The 20,813-nt window shown below is 37.8% G+C and overlaps 1 protein-coding gene across 6 annotated transcripts in view; it reads right to left on the bottom strand.

Moving 5' to 3' along the window:
* Window positions 1–376: 376 nt before the first annotated feature.
* The window catches only part of ADAM23 (ADAM metallopeptidase domain 23), a 197,206-nt gene continuing 176,769 nt past the window's right edge, over window positions 377–20,813 (bottom strand). For 2 of the 6 annotated variants that reach the window (XM_061382573.1, XM_061382610.1), the window contains exons 25-26: window positions 11,710–11,800; window positions 377–4,088 (exon numbers count right to left, since the gene is read on the bottom strand). In XM_061382573.1, coding sequence (XP_061238557.1) covers window positions 4,040–4,088; window positions 11,710–11,800 — 140 coding nt within the window. In that variant the 3' untranslated portion in view covers window positions 377–4,039. Of the gene's footprint in view, window positions 4,089–11,709; window positions 11,801–15,733; window positions 15,825–20,813 lie in introns of all 6 variants that reach the window. The other 4 variants (XM_061382590.1, XM_061382619.1, XM_061382582.1 and 1 more) reach the window with 4 other exon arrangements.

Genomic DNA, 20,813 nt, shown 5'->3' with positions numbered 1-20,813 from the left:
GTGAGATACACGCAGCTGTCGATGCCAGACCAAAGCAGGGTAGTGGGAAGAGAGAGGAGACACTGAGAGACATTCATAAAAAAGGATTATTATTTGATGAACAATCCTATGTAAGGTGTGAGGAAATACCTTCCTTTGAATGTTTTTGGTATTACAATGTAGACAACCAAACACTTCTATTTTCTTTTTAGTTTGATTCTAATGGTACCAGGGTCAAAAGTGTGGATGTTATGACTAGCCATCCCCCATTTAAACTCAGAAGAGAGACAACAAAGAAAGAAATATAGTAATGGCATGACTCTACTGTGTCCCCCCTGCCACCGCCCGGACTTATAAAAATCAAAGCATTTCCAATAAATCCACTGAAGCTGAATCCTAATCAGCAATATATTTACCATCAATCAGGATTTTATTTTGCTCCATTGACCGATTAAATTTTCAGTGAGCCTTTGATTGAGAGACCGGCGCTAAAAGTTATCTGGTGCACAGCCATTGAATCAACAACACAAGAGAGCACAGAAAAGGGGTTTAAGAAAAATGACCAAAGTATAAAACTACAACATTCAATGTTAACGAAAGTTTTAATATACACTTGACTGAAGATGCATACAATGACTACTGAATCTCCATCTATAGACAACCAAGATACGAATGAATTTATTTAGCTTCCAGCAGAACTTCAGGCTGTGCACTTAAAGAACTGGAAACCATCTAAAAATGAAAGTTAACAGTGGAAGCAACAATGGCTATAAAGGATGGTGGGATGACTTTAAAGAAAGGATTCAAGTACTGTTTGGAAAGTTCTTCAGACACTAGTCTTTGAGAAGTTTGTGCATTTCCCATCTCTGCATAGTTAAAAAAGAAAGAAAGAAAAACAGAAACTAAAGTCACACACATACCACTTGGCAAAACTCCACAGCTCTATGTGATTCATGTTTTGGAACATGCACCTATGTGTACTGCTCATTTATCTAGGGAGAGCAGCTCTAATTCGATGGGTTCATGCAGTATCCCAGGGTGAGCAATGAAGTCAGCGCACATCTCCTCTCCAGGTGTCACCGATTCATGAAGCAAACGTTAACGGGTGAAATGGGAACCTGTCATCACTTTACACTAACTCTTGCTGGGTAACATTAAACGGTCAGATGCTTGTGCTTTGAGCTCAAAAGAATAAACTGGCATATTCACACCACAAGAATCAGCAAATGAATGGCATGTGCAAGAGAAAATACAACAGACCTTGATCTTACATAAACTAATACCACCAAACATAACTATAATCCACTGTTCACAACTGGTATGGTTGCATTGTCTTTCATAGTCATACACAGATAGCTTAAAGCTCGTGTATTTTACATATACACACAAATAATTTAACATTGGAGCATAGGTTTCATTACCTATGAAAGTGCCAGTGTAATAAAAAGTTACACTGACAGTTGCCATATGTACATAATATTTGGGGACCACTGTGGTCTGATTTAAAACATAACATCGCACATTTACAATGTTGTTTGTGAAATGCTCAGAAGTTAACAACAGGTTTAAACTTGTTTGTACTACCATGGTTTTGTACCTATTAAGTCAACCACGGTACCTCTGGAACAGCAGTGAAATGTGTATGGTGGACTCAGCAGCAGCTAAGTATCCACTGGCGAACAGGACTCAACAACAGAGAGACACAAACCACAGAGTGACAGGAAGAGATCCCGAGGAATCTGAGTTTCCTCCAGGCTCCCTCTAAGAGCCAATGCTGCTTGGTAGAAGGATACAACTCATGTCTTATGACACCAAGGGTAAGGCTGATAAACCTTGTAGGTAACCCTGTTATTACAACAGAAACATACAGCTAGTTCTAGAGAAAGACTACATGCCTGTGTAGCACCTAGGACTCAGAAAGCAATAACAGGATTAAGATGTTAGATGACGGTCTATTGTAGCATTTAGAAAGAAGGTTCCTGCTCTACGACTGCAACACTTCCAAAGCAAAGGATAACTTGGGGAAAACCCCACTGTTTAAAGCAGCACATTTTAAGGAAAAAATCCTTTGCAAAGTCCAGGCAAAAGTGGTGAGACTAGTGTTATGAATCTTGCTGAAAAAGAACTCAAAGCTCACTTGAGCAACTAATTCAGTTGTCAGGAAGAAGTGAACGGAACAACTGGATGTCCCGTTTCTAAAAACAGGATGTTACAGAAGTGTGGGCTCTTTAGGGGCCCTCAGTAAAACAGTAAAACATCACTAGATGGATGCTTACTAAAGGGATCATGTACAAGCTTTTATATTAAAAAAAAAGTGGAACTAAATTTCTTTATTACCGTAGATACTCAACACTTGAACGAAAGCTATCTTGACCATCAATGGAAGAAAAAAAACCAGTGACAGTGAATTAAATTCAGAGGGGCTTGGGAACCCAGATTACATCTGCAAATCTGCCTGGAGGGAAAAGAACGATGTGAATTTGTATGTAGTAGAATCCCACTGTAATCCATCACAACATTCCACAGATCAGTCATACACCACAGGCCAGACAAGGCCAGTTGAAAACACAACACACAGAATTAAAGCCTATCTTAACAGTGTTCAGAAAAAGGTAAATGCTGTTTCTGTTCTCATTACCAGCTTTACAGTGGGGATCTACCAGATATATTTCGAGGCAGGAAGTTGAAGGCATAATGAAATACTGACAATAACAGATATGGAATAAAATGAAAAGCTTAACTTTTTCCCCAAGCTTTCAACATTTAAAAATTATTTTTTAAATTTAAGGCTTTAAGTTTATCCTCCTTTCACATTAAAGACAGGGAAAGAAAACTCAAAATCAAAAACTGACATCATGAGCTTGGCACTTTTGTGATTAATTAGAGAGGGTGTCTACTTTCTTACATTATATACAGATGTTTATAATGACATCAAAAAAATTTAGAGACTTGTGAGTACATATATTTGCATTTACATAATTTTTATGTTTTTCCTATGGGTTATTTTGTTCTTTGTGTCCCCCACCCTTTGTTTATTTTTGGTTTCCAGCATTTCATCTCATTCAATCATTTCATTTTTTTAATTGCACCTGTTTTGTGCTCAAACTCCTTGAATCTGTGGCCATATCTGTTTTTTTTTTTTTTTAAAGCAAACTCAAGAATCATTGTACAACATGTTACAAGAGAGGACAAAGAGAAATAGAGAAAAAGTAAAAATGATGGAGAACAAACAATAAACTCAAATTTACAGACAACCTTTACAAGAGAAATACTTCCGTACAGACAAGTGAAAATGATGTGTCAAAATCTATTTCCATATTTACATTTATAAAAGAACTATACAATAGCATCATTGTTCAAATTCCAGCTTCCATTTCCAAAGGATGTGAGGTCCAGGAGAAAAGACAACAGGAAGTGAATCAACAAGAGCAGGGGTGTGTGAGTTCCTCATGGCCTGGTCAAGACGAGGGAGCAGGGGGAGGGGGCAGGCAGCTTCCGTGGGTTCATCTGCCAACTTTCATCTTAGGAAATCAGTTGCAGGTTTTGCTGTGGATTGGCTTGCTAGCTGTTTGTTGTATATAGGCCATGCAGATTTTACCCTTTCGAAAATTAGATCTTCATGCCGCTGGAGTGTGTCATTGGTAAGAAAAGAAAAACAAAAAAAATCATGCTAAATCATTTAGAAGATATTAAGTGGTAGCAGGCTGAGGAAAGGAAAAGATCATTTGCTATTTTTTAATGGTTCTTTTATTGCACTTAATTTTTGTTGTTCTTCCTTCTTCCTTTCATTAGAAAAAAAAAAAAAAGATTCTGAAATAGTTCTTTGTACAATATTGTCTTTTGCTCCCCTTTATTGATAGGTGGTGGGAAGGGTTCTTTGAAAGTATTTCCAAAAGGACAGTTTTTCTTTGACCCCATCCCTGTTACCCCAACGTTAGTTCTCTAGTCATAACCACCCAAGGTTTTTGTTCACAGACTTAATAGTTCTGGCAACGATGCTGCAAGTACGTCATACCCAGAATCCCACAGTGCAAGACGCTGTTCATCCAGGGCCGCTGATTCAAATGGGGCCTTGCTGAGTAGGATCAAACCTCCTCTTCTTGACATTTCTTCCAGAGCGCGTCAAAAGAAGATGCAAGCAGAAGGGGAAAAATCCACAATATTAATCAGATCATGATGAGAGAAGGGTAATGATAATGACAGCAACGCTAGTTCCAGAGCAAAGTAATCAACTCACCCCGAGGCAGACTGTCCAAAATAACTCGAAACACAGAACAGCTCACACTCTTGGATGTTGTTACAACCTCCCTGCCAGTGTATATCCATTTGTGAAGGCTGAAAAGAAGCTTCCAGTTGTTCACTGTAAACCACAGAAAGCCTCAGCAGCCCAAATTGTCTCTTTCAGAAGGAAGTGTGAAAGTTGCTCAGTTGTGTCCCACTCTTTGCGACCCCATGGGCTATACAGTCCATGGAATTCTCCAGGCCAGAATACTGGAGTGGGTAGCTGTTCCCGTCTCCAGGGGATTTTCCCAACCCAGGAATCAAACCCAGTTCTCCCGCATTGCAGGCAGATTCTTTACCAGCTGAGCCAAGAGGGAAGCCCAAGAATACTAGAGTGGGTAGCCTATCCCTTCTCCAGCGGATCTTCCCAACCCAGGAATAAAACCAGGGTCTCCTGCATCGCAGGTGAATTCTTTACCAACTGAGATATCAGGGAAGCAGATTTCAGAAGGAAATGACATAGCTAACTTTAACTAGGTATAAATTAATCCAGGAGGCTCTTCCACTTAGGGGACTATTAGAAAAACTAAGAAATATTTTGAAAGTCTTATAACTGCTTCCTTTGGTAACTTAAGAGTTCTGTATCTGTGGACTGGCTTTTGCCAAAGTGACAAAAACAAAAAAAAAAAACAAAAAAACTTTGCTCTACTCAGTTATCTTGCTGCCTTGGGGTGTGAGCTCTTACCTCACTTTGGAACAAGCATTTTTCTTACCTAGAAAGTAGAAAACCAGAGTGCACAGTAAGATGGTACACTCCAAGGAGAATGGACACAGGCTCAGGTTAGTTAAGCAAATGGAGCAGCTTAGCTTAGTTGAGATAAGCAAGTTAAAATGCTTTGCTCACAGTGTCCAGTCTCCTAAAAAGAGGTTCTTGTTTAAAAAGAGAAAGAAGAGAACCAGCAAGACACTACAAGGCAACAACAAGAGTTGGTTGCAACCTCCCCATGGTCTGGCTTCATGTGGGGCATCAAGCAGGGGTTCATGCATTCAGTCTGCACACTGGGCGGGCGCAACACAGCTGCCACCACGGCGTCATGCAAAACTGGAGGCCCCTCCGCCCCCTCCCTGCCCGCTCACTCAGGGCCAGCTGATACCCTTACAGCCCTGAGTACCAAAAGGACTGCAGTATATTCCTCGTCCCCACAGGTAATTCAAAATAAAAACAATACCAAAGCTCAAAATATGTAGAAAGACATCCTGCAAAGTTCTTATTTTTTTTTCTCCAAGATGACTGCTTTGATGCTTCTCTTTTTCAATAGCAAATATAAAACTCTTTAAAGAAAATCTCCCTTTTTCTTTTTCAAAGTTTTCATTATGGCATCTTCTCTAATGGCTTAAGCATGTGGATCACTGGCTAAGACATAGTACAAACACTATTTGTAGGACTGCTACTTTTTCCTTTTCACCATTCCCCTTCCTCCCTCTCAATCCTCTTTTGGGTCAGTATCCTTAAAAGCAATCATTGCTGATGCTGCCCAGGAAAGAGAGGAGAGGACAAAAGGGAAGTCTCCCATGATGTATCTGTTACTAAGTCAGTTTCCTTCAGAGCACAGGGCCTGTGACTCCAGCATGTTCACTGCCCTTGAAGGTAGATGCATTAGGAACCACACTTCCTGTGAGTCAGGTGGGGGGAAAACAGCGACTGTTTGACCTTGCGGAATGATCTTGAAGGACTAGGAGCCCCAACCTATTTAGATATGTGTTGCCAGAATGCAAGAGAACCATTAAACTTTTATCTCCCCAATTAAAACTGGATGCGGAGGAAAAATCAAGTGGGCTCATGCTATACATGTAAATGACTATATTGAAAGTGAAAGTTGCTCAGTCGTGTCCGACTCTTTGCGACCCCATGGACTATACAGTTCATGGAATTCTCCAGGCCAGAATACTGGAGTGGGTAGCCTTTCCCTTCTCCAGTGGATCTTCCCAACCCAGGGATCGAACCCAGGTCTCCCACATTGCAAGCGGATTCTGTACCAGCTGAGCCACAAGGGAAGCTCAAAATGACTCTATTGCCCTTATCTAAATCCCTTTATTCAAACTCAGGGAATGTCAGATAAATAGCCACATTTAAGGTCGTAATAGCAATCTGGTCCTTTTTTTTTTTTTTTTGGCCAAGCCACACAGCTTGCAGGATCTGAGTTTCCCAAACAGGGATCAAACCTGGGTCCTCGGAAGTGAAAGCCCTGAGTCCTAACCACTGGACTGCCAGTGAATTCCCTGGTTCATTTGGAGATATGAAATTCCATTTCAGCCTGACATAGAGGCAACCTCTAGTGTCCATAAGTTGTCAGTTTTGAAGCTTAGATTGCGTTTTTTATAAAAACAATGTCCTACAGTATGACTGGCCTCCCAGGGCAGATCAGGAGGCCAACCTACCCTCCTGTCTATGGGAAAATGGACTCTAAATCCTAGTGGGGGGTTCCAGGACCACGCTTCCACCACTGACGTCCCAGCAGAGAGAAGGTGGAGCCCTGTGATGAGGACAGTGAGGGCCATTCCTGCAGCTGGCTGACTTTCAGGGTCAACTGTAAAACCACTACTGGCTACTATATGTTGAGAACTGCCTATCAAGTTATTTTGTTCTATTTTAATGTGAAAGCACATCTCTCATCCGTAGATGCTTGCTGCTTTCCTTCCACAAGCATTTCCTCTGAAATCCTTTGTTCACTGGATTCTGAAGGCCGCTCACTTTTTCATCATAACCTGCAAGGTATTTCTGAATCATTATAGAATATCAGTGCAATCCATAAACCCTGCATTGACTCAGTTTTCATCCAGTTTTACTACTTCTGAAAAACCTGTACTTTTGTCTACTACATATTATACTACATATACATCTACAAAAGGTTTTTAAAAGGCTCTTCAGGTAACAATAATGTTTGGGGAATTGTAAAGTCTTAGATATTCTTTTAAGGGTATGTTTATCCACCACTAAGATCTTCTTTTTCCATGACGAGTCATCACTCGCCCACCAAGAACCCTTTGCCCAACTCTGCCTCCTTGGTCACCTTAGACTGAGTTCACTTCCACAGGTGGTTGAGTCCGGGAGCTGAACTGGGTCTTTCTGGCTAACCTAGCACCACCACCACCTGCTAGGGCTGAGTAAGAAAGTGCCTAACCCAAGTGTCAGAGGAATACTGGGGAAACCAGGTCCCTTATTTTGCAATGGGATATGGTCATGGAATTTAGGTAAGGAGCAATCTGGTTATCCTCTTCATGGAAAGACTAGCTAAAATTGATTTCATTTCTAAACTCCACAAAAAACAAAAGCAGAAAAAAGACATCTGATTTTTTGAGAAAATGTAATTAGCAATATTAGGTTCATTTCAAATTTCATTCAGTATGCCAAACAATTCAGTTAACTTTCCTAGTGATAACCCAGATATGACCCTTTCAGTTTCATTTACTGCAAGTATCTAAACAGTCTTTTCTTTAGCACCTCCAACGACAAGGAACACAAGCCAAACAGTCTCCTAGCGTCCAAGTCAGGTTCAGTAGGGACTGAATCTGACTTCTCATAGACAGGAAGCCACATATTTAATTACACAGACTTATTAAATTAACACTTTTAATGTCAGGGGCAGCTCTGCCAGGGCAACATGGCCACTCCTACTGCTGAATCCCATGGAGAGAGCAGGTGGTGGAATAAGGGGACATGGCAATAGTCTTCCATAGCCTGCAATTATAACATGTTTGAAAGAACTCAACATTTGTCCTCAAATCTTGTGATACGAACTGTCAGCAAACTAGGGCACTATTAACCTTCAAGTTCTTTTCCTATCATCACCTAGAATCTCTTTTCTACCACCATCACCCATGGTGTGGATATACTTTATGGGCATATAGATGACCATATTGCTCACATCAAAACTCCTGTCTTCAGATTTAGAGAATTCAGAAAAAAAGCTGCATCCAAGTTAATAACAGCAATTCTGTTCATTGTTAGATGAAGAGATGAAATTATCTTTTTATATACTTGCACTCGTCCTAAGCTTTTGAGAAAGATGCTACTAAAATGATACTTCAGTCTCTTGATTTTTTTCAATGTCCAGGAAAGGCAACAACTCTAATGACCCAGTGGAGCAACATTATTATTCAACGCTGAATGATAGCCATGAGCCTCCTTGGCAACCACATTTGCAATCTTTTGCACCACAGTTCATAGCTTTATTTAGTGCGGGATGGAGAGAAAAAAAAAAAAAAAGAGCAGAGGGTGAGAGCAAATAAATGCAGATGTGGGAGAAAGTTGACCAAATTGGTAATGACAAGGGCCTATGTTCAGTTTTCACAAGATTTCTCAGAGAAAAATCCTAACACCTTAAAGACTGAGAATCCATAGACTAAACTATCCCTTAGCATCTTCACACTTCTGGAATACAGAACTATTGAAATTACTTAGGTATGCCTACCACATTACCCAATATATCAGAATAGTTTTTAAAAATAACCTACCCAATAAAACATTTTTAAGAGTTTTACCATCTTGCTCAGGGAAGTCTTGCTTGCATTAACCCAAGTTTTCAGACTCTACTATTCTGCTAAAAAGAAGTAATCTAAATTCATACTATTGTGTTTTTTTTTCTCCAATTTTTAAATAATTTTTATTTTTTTAAGATTTAGCATCCTCATTGACAATCCAGAAACAGTCCGTTGACCACACAATCTTGATAAAGCTTCATCATCACTTTACACACACAAATTTACACACATTCACACATGCATGTACACTCACATAAGCTTATGCTTTAACCAGCTATTTACAGGTAAATATGGTTAAAAAAAGAACCCTAATGGCAGTGTCAGGAGTCAGAGCACAGCTGTATCTCTCATTCATATTTGAACAAGTTATGCTGGGTATGAAACTTCTTCCACAACTACATTATTCAGAATGTTACACCTAAAGAAATTCAACATTAGAAAAAAGCAATACTTCCCCTAAGCAGTTATTTTCCTGGATGGCTAAGTATATGTACCTTCAGATTCTTTAGGCTATCTTGCTAATTTCTCATCCAGTAATAAAAACCCAGTCAGGAGGGCTTTCCAATCAAGATATTTAGAGCAATTCTTTTTACAAACTATTTTCAACTTTTGATTCTAAAGAAACCTCTTTTGTGTCTACATTGAACTCAATGAAAGACTTCAAAGTTTCAATTCAAACAGAAAATAATTATACTTCCAAATCATCTCTAGACTAATCATCTCTAAAACTGTGTGAAGGGTGGCAACACTGAAGCTTCATCATTCAGCACCCAAAGGCTTTTATTGCAAGGTTGAAGTAGTTATTTAAAGCTCCATACAAACCACATAGCTACTATTAAAATCTAAAGATCTAACATCTAAAAATCTAAACTAAAGATTCCCATGGAGGAGCAAATAGCACAAACAGCAGTACCTCCTACAAATTAAAACTGCTAAAATGACATGTTCAAGAATTCTGTCTTCATTTTTTCCTTTGTTCCAGGACATACAAATATTTACTTTACTTTACACTACTGTGTGCCTTCTAAATGTTTTCCTGTAAGGGTCATAGGGAAGGGAAGGGACACTGACAGAACCCAGCCACACATGTCTGCACAGCATCCCCCCAAAGGCTATTTCTCACCTCACTAAACATCCATCTCTTCCCCTTTGTTTTCTGTTCTGATAACTAGATGTCTTTCTCAGATATAAATACACTGTACAGGCCTATAACTACTTATACAGTGATAAATGCTTTTTTGCTTTTCCCCAAAGAAACATGCAATTCAAGCTGTGAGCTAGGCCAGGCCACTGTTTTGAGGTCCTGCTACAGAACAGTGCTCTCATCTCCAAATGCTGAAGTGGTACATTTGTCACTGCATGCGGCTGGATGGCTAAGATGCCCAGTGGACTCTTTTCCAGGCCTTTGAAACTGAAGTATCCTAACACCAAGGAGGCATAAGCCTGGCATGAGCCAACTTTATTTTCCTTGAGGCATACTTATGAAAAAGTTCAAAGGAGCACTCTAGAGTAACAGATCATGGAACTACTGAAATGCATAATGACCTTCTTACAGTCATGAGACACTAAGAAAAGTTTTTGCTAGAATTATTTCAGCCCAAACAAACACATATTTTTTTGTTGTTAGGTACCACATGAGTGACTCATTAACTGGGAAAACTCTTATTAATATCATGGTGAGAAAGTTAAATGTGTTTGTGTGTCTTTGCACTGATGTCAAAATTACTGTTTCACTAAACAGGTTCAAATTTATAAATATCTCTGAAGAAAAGAGGTACCATCTGATAATACCCTTCCAAGCTGAAGCCACTCAAAAATTTGTAGGCTTATTCATTAAATCTTAATATAATAACAAAATTAGCAGAAAAAGTTTAATTTGTTTAAATCATCTTTTGGCTTGTTTTTCTTTCATAATAAATTTCTAATAATGACAATTTTACCTGGTTTAAATATATTGAATTGAGAATTCCAAATATAAAACATAAAAAATTTCATAATTGAGGTAATTACTCAGATAATTCAGGTCAAAAAGTTCCTCTATTAAGTAACCAGATGGAGGCAAAGTGGGTTTTGAATTTGGGTAATATTCTTATTTCCCACTTAAATTTGTTTCCCTAGATCTAATTGAAACTCAATTTATCACAGGGAGTATTCGGCACAGGGAATATTAGGTCTTATCTACAAACCACAATAAACAAGTCATCACAGCACAAAAAGATATAGGAAGCAATTATCTAATGAATTCAAGGTATGGAAATGCCAAACTGGACAAAATAGGTTCAAAAATTTGGACCACAGTCAAGGTTTGTTTGTGATTATCTGGTGTGTCTATTTAAACAAACTTACTTCAGTGATCAGGTACAATCCAAGCTGAAAGGTCCTATGAAACCACACCTAGTCTACCAATCATGTCAATATTAACAGTTCATTAAAAAACAGTAAGTGACACAAAGCCACAGACCTCAAATTCCAATGAGACACCGATTTAGTAGGTTAGGGAATTAATGAAACTAATGTTTTTATAAAATAATAAAGCTTTTCAAATCACAAAGCTATACGGGTGAAAAATAAGGTTGTGAAAATTTCAAAATGTCAATGGCATAGAAAGCAGTTTTAAACAGATACAAAGATCTTGTATGAGGAGATGCACTTATATCCAACAACAGTTTCCTGGATTATCTGCATATAAATAAATGTTTCTCAGGATGCTTGCTCCTAAAACTACTTTTATCAAAGAACTTCTCCTTTAAGTACTGCATATAAGTGCTTTCTACATTTTGGGTTTTCCCATCTGCCTGAAGATGGTATTTGAGGTTCCATGTTTCTTCTGACCCATTTCTGAACACAAATATCTATTTTTAGTAGTTTTACTGTTAAAATCTGGTAGCAGGAACTCAAAACTTGGTTACGTAAGCAGAAGAGAGAAGTGCCAGAGCCACTGAGAAGAAGACATGCGGCATTGCTTACTTAAATCCCCATCCTGTGCCCCCCAGGACAATAGCTGCTACCAGGATGGCCCCAGCGATGGAGCCTATTATGAGATTGGTGGCACTAGGACCTGTGGCAGAGGATCATGGGAAGAAAGTCAGATGAGCTGACCACTTTCATTACCACCAGCGACAGGCAGATAAGCAGTTACAGGAAGTAAATCCCCTCTGAAAAAGATCACTAAACACTTAAATATCGCCCTTGTTTATAGACAGCTACTGCTTAGATCCGTCTGCCTATAAATCTCAAGTTTCTGCACCACTGACAGAATAAGTTCCATTCCATTCACCTTCCGCAGAATCTGAAGAAAGTTACAGATGCCCACTTGCTGCCGTCGCCCATCTGTTTTTCTCCTCCCCTACCCCAGGATCAGGAAGCAAACAAGTAAAAGAACGAATAAACATGACAGCATTAGAATTCGTACTCTCTGGCTGGCAAATGAAGGCATGAAAAGAAGGAAAAATATTCCACTAAAGTGCTCTTTGCAAGCAGCAGATAAAGTTGTCTAAATGCTAAATTTTTTTATCCCTCATTGAAGACAGTTAAAATTCAGAAGGAAGAAGGACGGTACCAACAAAGATCTAACTGGGAGGCGCTCAAAGATGCTTGTTCATTGCAGAGACCCATACAGTGTTTATACAGCAACATGGAATTCCAAAGACAAGATACAAAGGAAGCATAAAATTTATTTGAGTGATTTTGGGGAAATAGGATAAAGATTCCTTAAGTTCGACTCGATCTTCAAGTTTCCAGGTATAACTAAGAGAAATTTGAGGCTTGGAGACATTTGAAAAAAAAAAAGAAGTGAGAAGTAAAGACAGCAAGAATGAAAATGCAAAGTGGAATTTTTTTGTCAATTGTTTTAGCAACAGTTGAAACATATAGTAAATCCTCTCCATTCACATGGAAAACACCTTAGCACACTATTTTTAAATCTAAGCAACATTAACTTCAGTACATGAATTATTCTAAGTATCATATCCTCCAGGGAGCTAATATGCAGGCTCAGTGCTCCTAAGAGCAAACTAATTCCAGTCCTATTTATCTCTGTTCCAGAAGTCATGAAACCAATTTTGATAGTTCTCCTAAAATCCTGAATTTGTGCATACATTCATTTTTGTGTAAAAAATTCTCTTTTCTGCTCACATTAGTGCCCTCAGCTGTGTATATAAATGGATGCCACTGCACTAAAACTGTGTACATTATATGTTTTTACTAGGATCATCCAGTGCTGTGCGCATGAGTGGGATAGAGTATAGGGCAATGGGAGTGTCAGGGATGTGGTCTTCACCAGCTCCCGGACAGGGACATGCTCTTAAGACGCACCACTGAGATTCTACAGAACACAAATCTCAGTGGCCCGTAGAGTCCCACTGACAATAATAAATAATTGGGAGAGCAAGAAAAACAGATTACCTACTGTATATTGAGCACTTATATTTACCAGGTACAGTTCTAAGTGCTTGACAAATATTAATATTTCATTTGATCCTCATAAAATCCCTATGAGATAGGAACTATTTTTATCCCTCTTTAATAGATGAAGAAACAGAGGCTTCTAGACATTAATAAGCGACAGAGGCAAAATCTGAACACAGATTTGTCTGACTCTCAAGCTTATGCTACAAACTGAGGGGCAGCCAACTACAGCCCACAGGCCAAATTTGTCCCTGATGAATGTTTTGGCAAAGAAATTTTATAGGAACATGGCCACGATCACTGGTTTACATACTGTTTATGGCTGATTTCAGGCAGAGACAGCAGAGGTAGAACACAAGGCTATGACAGACACCCTGAAAAGTCAAAACAACTTACTATCTTTACACAAAGATTGCTAAACGTTATCCCACTTAGCTGTGTTTCCTTCCCACATTTCTTTTTCTGCTCTTTTTTTTAATACAGTTGATTAACATCGTTGTGTTCATTTCAAGTATACAGGAAAGTGATTCAGTTATATGTTTACATGTATCCTTTTTTTTTTTTTTTCAAAATCTTTTCCCATTTAGGTTACAGAATATTGAGTAGAGTTCTCTGGGCTATACAGTAGGTCCTATTGGTTACATAGTTTAAATACAGTAGTACTTATGTGGACTTACCTGTCACACCCAAAAATAGCCACACACTTGCAACAGTGGAAGAGTAGATAAAACAAAGGTTGGTAACAAAGACTATGCTTTACATAACTGGCTTCAATTTTGCCCAGCTCTAAGACTCCAAGGGGAATTTGTTAAAATGTATCCATTTCATTAGTACATTGCAGTTATGGCCAATAAATAATATTAAAAAAGGAACTGGGATGACTTTTTTGAAAACTACCTTTTTTCAAGGAAGAATTTCACATAAATGTATATAAAGAATTTCTCTTGGAAATGAAATGTTGCTTCTGTATATAATCCAATTAACACACCCAAAGTGAAATTTTATAGGACAAAGTTCTTGCTTTCTCTAAGTATTTTAGCTGTGTCATATATAAGTAAGTGAGGAGAAATAAAATATTTATTTTCTAACAAGTGAAGAGAAATAAAATATCTTTTCCAATATTTCTAGCTTCCTGGGGTTAATTAGCCTCACAGTCCATAGAGATGGGATGTAAAGATCCCATCTAGACAAAAAGAGCCCAGTCTAGACAAAGCCCTTTGATGCAGGGGAGAGAAAGTTTAGTAAATCTACAGTGGAAAGTGTGACTTCTGGACTTGTTCCTCTGTTCATGTTAATTCAGTGTCTAGATCTCCCAGGCCAATACTGTACCATGTGTGGCCACTAATGGGACTACAGAGAAACGTGAGTGATGTTAGCAACATGCCCAGGGTTTGGGGAGGTTGTTGAATAGAGGCTATTTGTGATTTCTTAAAATACTAGGAATTCATTCCCCAGCCACTGGGAAATGTTATCACCACTACACTCAATAGAAAAGACATCATGTATTGGGAGTATTTCTACTATTTGTATATGCTCTCTCTGTAATTAGAGGGGAAAAAAATATCAGGATAATCTTCTAGTCTACAGATTAGCAATCTCATAAGAGCAATACCCCATGGAGAACTGACAGCTGTTGTGAGGATGTGGATCAAGTACAAAGCAACGTAAATAAAAGCACCAACAAGGAGAGCTGTATTTCTGTGTAGGGCAAGTGGCATGCAGTAGACTTATTTATACACTGGTTATTCTTTAAGACAAACGCAGCAGATTACTTGCAACTGTTCACCTAAGGTTTTGTAGGTTTGCACTAAATATCTGTTTTTTCTCGATGCTCTTTATTTACAAATATTTATGTAAACCTTGGATTTGAGTGATTAACTATTCTATAAGAAGAAAATAAAGACAGTATTGTAGATGTATTTAAAAAAAATGGTGAACTAAATAACTTCTTTAAAAAAAAAATTAAGCTGAAGCCTCCTATATCACTCTAAATAAACAGAGCAAATGTTAGTGGCTACATTTGGATTTTCTTTAAAAGGAGCTACAACTGTTGATAATTTCTAGCTGTATATGTGGATCTATTTGACTACTGATGGAGAAGGAAATGGCAACCCACTCCAGTAGTCTTGCTTGGGAAATTCCACGAACAGAGGAGGCTGGTGGGTTACAGTCCATTGAGTAACAAGAGTTGGACTTAGCAATTAGACCATTTGACTGTGAAGATTAAATTTGTTATAAGATTCCTAACAAAACCCTCATAGAAAAGCATTTATGTTAATGGTTTGTCAAAAAAAGATTTGTTATTTTAAAATATCTTTTATAAATGGAGAAGCAGTGAAAGCTTTGGGACCATTGCCTTATTGTGAAGACATCATAAGCACCCCAATATTATTTTATGCCCCACATTGTTCCAGACAGGAGAAGGTTTTCCACTGCACAAGAAAACCACAGGACACAAACACATTCAAATCACACCACAAGGGGCACACAGCAACAAGACAACACATGGGGGAGTCGGGTGCCAAGGATCAGCTCACACACCGGGGATCAAACAGAACACTCTGAAACTCAGAAAGATGCTTACTCTATTCCCCACCCTGTGCCTCCAAAAATCACCCCAAGGGCCAGAATGGTGCCAGCCACAGCACCTATTAGCCTGCTTGTGGCCATGTTCACTGTGTGGAGGGAAAACGGAGAGTGTTTAACAAAGGAAATTAATTACACACTGATATCACTAAAATACAACATAACCTGTTCAGGAAATGCTTTGAAAGTCAAATATTGAGATCTTTGCCTGAAGATTTGAAATTAAGATCTACATACACATTGCAAATATTTGAGAATAATTCTGAATGTATCTTCAAATTCCACAAACCCTACTTAAAACATAGTCTCTTATACGTTCAACATGTATAATAAATAATCCAATTTGAGTTATAGGTCCTACATGGAGTGAGGTAAAATTAAAGTATGATTTTAATTGCATAGCAGCAAATCTGTGTTTTTGTTATAAAAGCAGTAAACCATTAGTATACTTTTTATAAACTTCTCAAACTGCAAAATACGCCTAAGAAGCTATATCTTTTCTAAAACTCAGAACTTATCATTCGAATTTTATGAACATACTTACAAATTTAAAATAGAGTTATCTTTAAAACGAACTGCATTTGCAGCCAGAAAATTATTTTATCTGGAAAAGTATATTTCAAATAACCCGCAGTGTTTGGGACATACATAGTACTGGAACACTTTTAGTTTTTTTATAGTTTCCAGGGTATAAACTATGTGCTGAGAGAAAGTTAGGGTCTCAATGATGCTGTAGCAATTGCTTCAGACGACCCAGCAGTGTTTGACTCAGTGGAGACACTCCATCCCCACACATCAAAGCTTCTGTGAATAGATTTTGAATATTGCAAAATGGGCCTGGAGTGAGCACAGGTCCCTAGTGCTCCCTAATTGGGCAAGATGAAATTTAGTGTTGGAGGAAGGCAGGTTATTTAGGGTTGAGTGTGTTTGTGAGTCTGTGTCCGTGACTATGCATGCAAACCTACAGACAAAAAATGCACTTTAACTCACATTTCTGTATGAACCAAAAATACTGGTTCCCTTCACTTTAACAATGAAAATTAAAAAATTCGTTCCCACAAGGCTGTATTCACATAAATTGTGTGCTCTGAGACATAAGGAAACACACAAAGAACCACGACTCAAAGTCACAATTTTTTAAGGCTTAATATGGGGTTCGTTGACCTTTTTAGCTAAATATTCTCCCAAAGAAGAGAGAGGACCTTGAATGTGTAAACCTGATGAGCAACTATATAATTACTTCATTTTATCACAGAGTAAATAGTATGAGTCAGATAGTCTAGCTTTATCATTAACTAAAAACAACCTGAGTTATTCTTCAAATAACAAAAAACAATAGGGAACACAACAAAAAACAGAGAAAGCCTCTGGAGAGCACTGAGGGGAAGAAAAGAAGACCAACATATAAGGTGATGGTAACAGTCTTCAAGGGTTCCCCACGGCTTGGTGGTAAAGACTCCGCCTGCAATGCAGGAGACTCGGAAGACTTGGGTTTGATCTTTGGGTCTGAAAGATCCCCTGGAGGAGGAAATGACAACCCAGTCCAGCATTCCCGCCTGAAAAATCCCACGGACAGAGTAGCCTGGTGGGCTACAGTTCAAAGGGTTGCAAAGAATCGGACACAGCTGAGAACTAAGCAATGTTTTTCAAATATGACAATCCCTTATAATTCAATATAACCTAAATAAGAGCTCAGACTTCCAAATTGTGGAGGTAAATACTGAGATGAAATGTATTCCAGATAGACTGCCTCTTTTTTTTTTTTTTTTTTTTGAGGCCATGGAAAATCATTGCTTTCAGAATACTAAATTAACTAGGACGCATCATGTTATATATATACTTTTTGTTAGGCATTGTCCCTCAGACCCAAAATATATGAGAGTCTGATTACCTCTTTTATAAAAGCTATAAGTGCTAAATTATAGGAAACTAACATATCCCTTTCACATGGTAAAGAATCCCTTTAAAACATAATGCTGAATGAATATTTGTTATTTTTATAATAACTATGAGAGTGATAAATAACAACATCTATTTTAAAAGGCTTTTTCTATTTGCTCTGGATGTAATTTCTCACCACAGAATCCAGAGAATTAGGCAATTGATCACGCAGGTGTTAGAAACAACCAGATGAACACGATTCCACAGACGCTTCAAATATGTATTCGAGATAAACAGATATAATCTGTAATCTCCCCTGGGCAAGAGCAATTATCTCCAATTCTTAACTGATGGGTACTCAACACCAAAACAAGATAAAAGTAAGTGGAAAAACAGCTTTTTCAAAAATATCCTTTCCCCTCTTTGTTCTCCTGCCCTCCCACTACTTTTTAACTAAAAAATATATGCAAAATTCATTTGATTCTTTATCATGACACTTAACAGGCTTATCTCTTCCAGTAGGTAGCAACTCAACCTGTTTTCAAACGGACATGAATTTACTGAGTGGCTCATAGGTGGATGGATGTGTACTGCTGCTGCTGCTAAGTCGCTTCAGTCATGTCCGACTCTGTGTGACCCCACAGGCTCCCCGGTCCCTGGGATTCTCCGGGCAAGACACTGGAGTGGGTTGCCATTTCTTTTCCAATGCATGAAAGTGAAAAGTGAAAGTGAAAAGTGAAAGTGAAGTCGCTCAGTCGTGTCCGACTCATCACGACCCCATGGACTGCAGCCTACCAGGCTCCTCCATCCGTGGGATTTTCCAGGCAAGAGTACTGGAGTGGGGTGCCAATGCCTTCTCCAATGGATGTGTACAGGGGATATTTAAAAACTAAGGTCTCAGCTGCTCTTCCCAGCTAAAAAGAATTTATCTTCTCATTGAAAAAAATTTTCTCAGGCCTTCGGGGACCTATAATCTAGTTTTACTTCCCTACTAATTTATTTATTATGTAACTGTATTGTTTGTTCATTCAGTACTTATGAAAAGGTTTTGTTGTTGTTGTTCCAGAAACCATGCTGGTGATACACCTTATTTTTCTCTTCATCCTACCAAACCTAGAAGGCTTGCAGATTCTAGCTAACAACACAATCATATTAGGAACTTGAGTTTGCTCTCCAACCCTTCACCGTACTTACTTTTCATTTAACTTGAAACTGTTATGGAAACTGTTTATTACTTAGCAGTATGTTTTCACTTTTGTTTTCTTATTTCTGTTATTTGTTAGTTATTATTTTTAATCTTGGTCCTAGCTATCATATGTGCTAAAAGGTAGAATTTTTTAAATTAACTTATTTAATTGGAGACTAATTGCTTTACAATATTGTGGTGGGTTTTGTCATACATTGACATGCATCAGCCACGGGTGTACATGTAAAAGGTAGAATTTTTGAGAAGTGTGTAACATTAATAAGAACTAAGAATTTTCTCCTTTCCTCAGGAATTTCTATTTTATATGTAGAATTCTTTCACAGACAAGTCATGCTTCAGACACTTTGAAACTGTTTTTGAAACTGAGTGGTTGATTTTTTTTTTTTCTTTTCTTACTTTTAGAGACTTTCTGAAACAAAAGGCTGCAGTATTTCATCTATATGACTCCAATGAACCAAAAAGGGCTACAATTCTGCATCCTTAAATACTTTGAAGGCCGGAGGCATCAAAGACATCATTTGTACTCTATGGACCAAAGTTCTTTCTGCAGAGATTTAGTATTTTGTTAAAATTTAAGATTAGAAATAAATACTAAATAATTCTTTATACTTTAGAGTATAATATTAGCATGATAGATATTTTATCAAGCTCTACAATTCAGTATTTAGATGTATAACCAGATGTGCTTACTCTTCTACATAAAATTTTTAAAAATTGAGTCATTTTTTGACACATTGGGATAAATGTCAGAAAGGATAAAAAAATTATTTTTTATAAGAATAATATTTGTTTATGCTCTCAATGAAAATATCATGGAGTTTTTCTGAACTCAAAGTAAACTCAGAATTATCACAAAAATTTTAAACTTAGTAAATCCTTATGTTATTGATGAAGCCATCGGTAATGAGAAAAATACTGAGATGGTACATAATTATATAGAGCATAATTATATATGACAATCATAACTTCTCATACCTAATCATCTGAATTACAAAATCAAGGATTTCTGCACTCACAAAGAAAGTCATCAAAAAACACACGCAAAGGTAAACACTAAATTATACTCCTCAATGTAGACTTAGAAATTGCTGTTTTCAAAATACTAAATGCTAACAATATAATACTTCCTTTGACAAGTAATGTATCAGTTAATAAGCTTAATCATTACTGATTTTTTTAACCCTTCTACTTAGTACTGTTATACAAACTAGCAGAATAACTTAACACCCAGTTTTAACTCAGGCTGTGTGCAATAACAAAAAAAAAACATATTGGGCTGAAGATCAGGTGATGTAGGTTTTATTCTTGGCTCTACACCTAAGTAGCTGTTAACCTTATTAATTAAGCTAGTTTTCTCATTTTTAGAAGAGTGGGTCTGAACTGAATTGCCCCTAAGGCCCTTCTATCTCTGATCTGATTACTATTGTCATGATGACAGCATCTGACCAGAGCTTCCCAGGACCATTCTTTGACTTTATATATATCAGGGAAAATATCTGATATGTTCCAGTTTCTTCTCTTCCCTTCTACAAGGTGTTGCAAACCATCCAATGAGAAAAGTTGCATCATATCCTATAATAAAGCAAAGTCACTCAGTCGAATCTGACAGCACTGTGCAAAGATGCCTACACAACACAAAAATTACCAGTTGACATGGCTCTCCCTATAACAGGTGGAAATTCAAGGTCTTAGAATTCAAACATATTCTTCCCTCATAGAACAGGCCAAAATAATTTCTTTCAGGGAGTTTAATGGAAACAGGTTGGGAGAAGAGACAGAAGCCTCTTTGCAGGTAAAATGAACAACAGTGTAGAAAACATAAGTCACGTAATATGTAATAGAAAAATCTTTTTCTAAAAATCTTGCTCACATGATTTTTTGCTTTAAGAGCCTATTTCTTGTCTTTTAATAATTTTAATTTGAAAGCTGGAGCAAATTATCTTCCATGCTTTAAACAGTGGGTCAACAATGGACAACTTGAGCCAGTGCA

This window comes from Bos javanicus, chromosome 2 (assembly GCF_032452875.1).
Source record: "Bos javanicus breed banteng chromosome 2, ARS-OSU_banteng_1.0, whole genome shotgun sequence".
Lineage (NCBI taxonomy): Eukaryota > Metazoa > Chordata > Mammalia > Artiodactyla > Bovidae > Bos > Bos javanicus.
The sequence above is the reverse complement of the archived record's forward strand: the minus strand, read 5'-3'. Positions and strand labels throughout refer to the sequence as shown.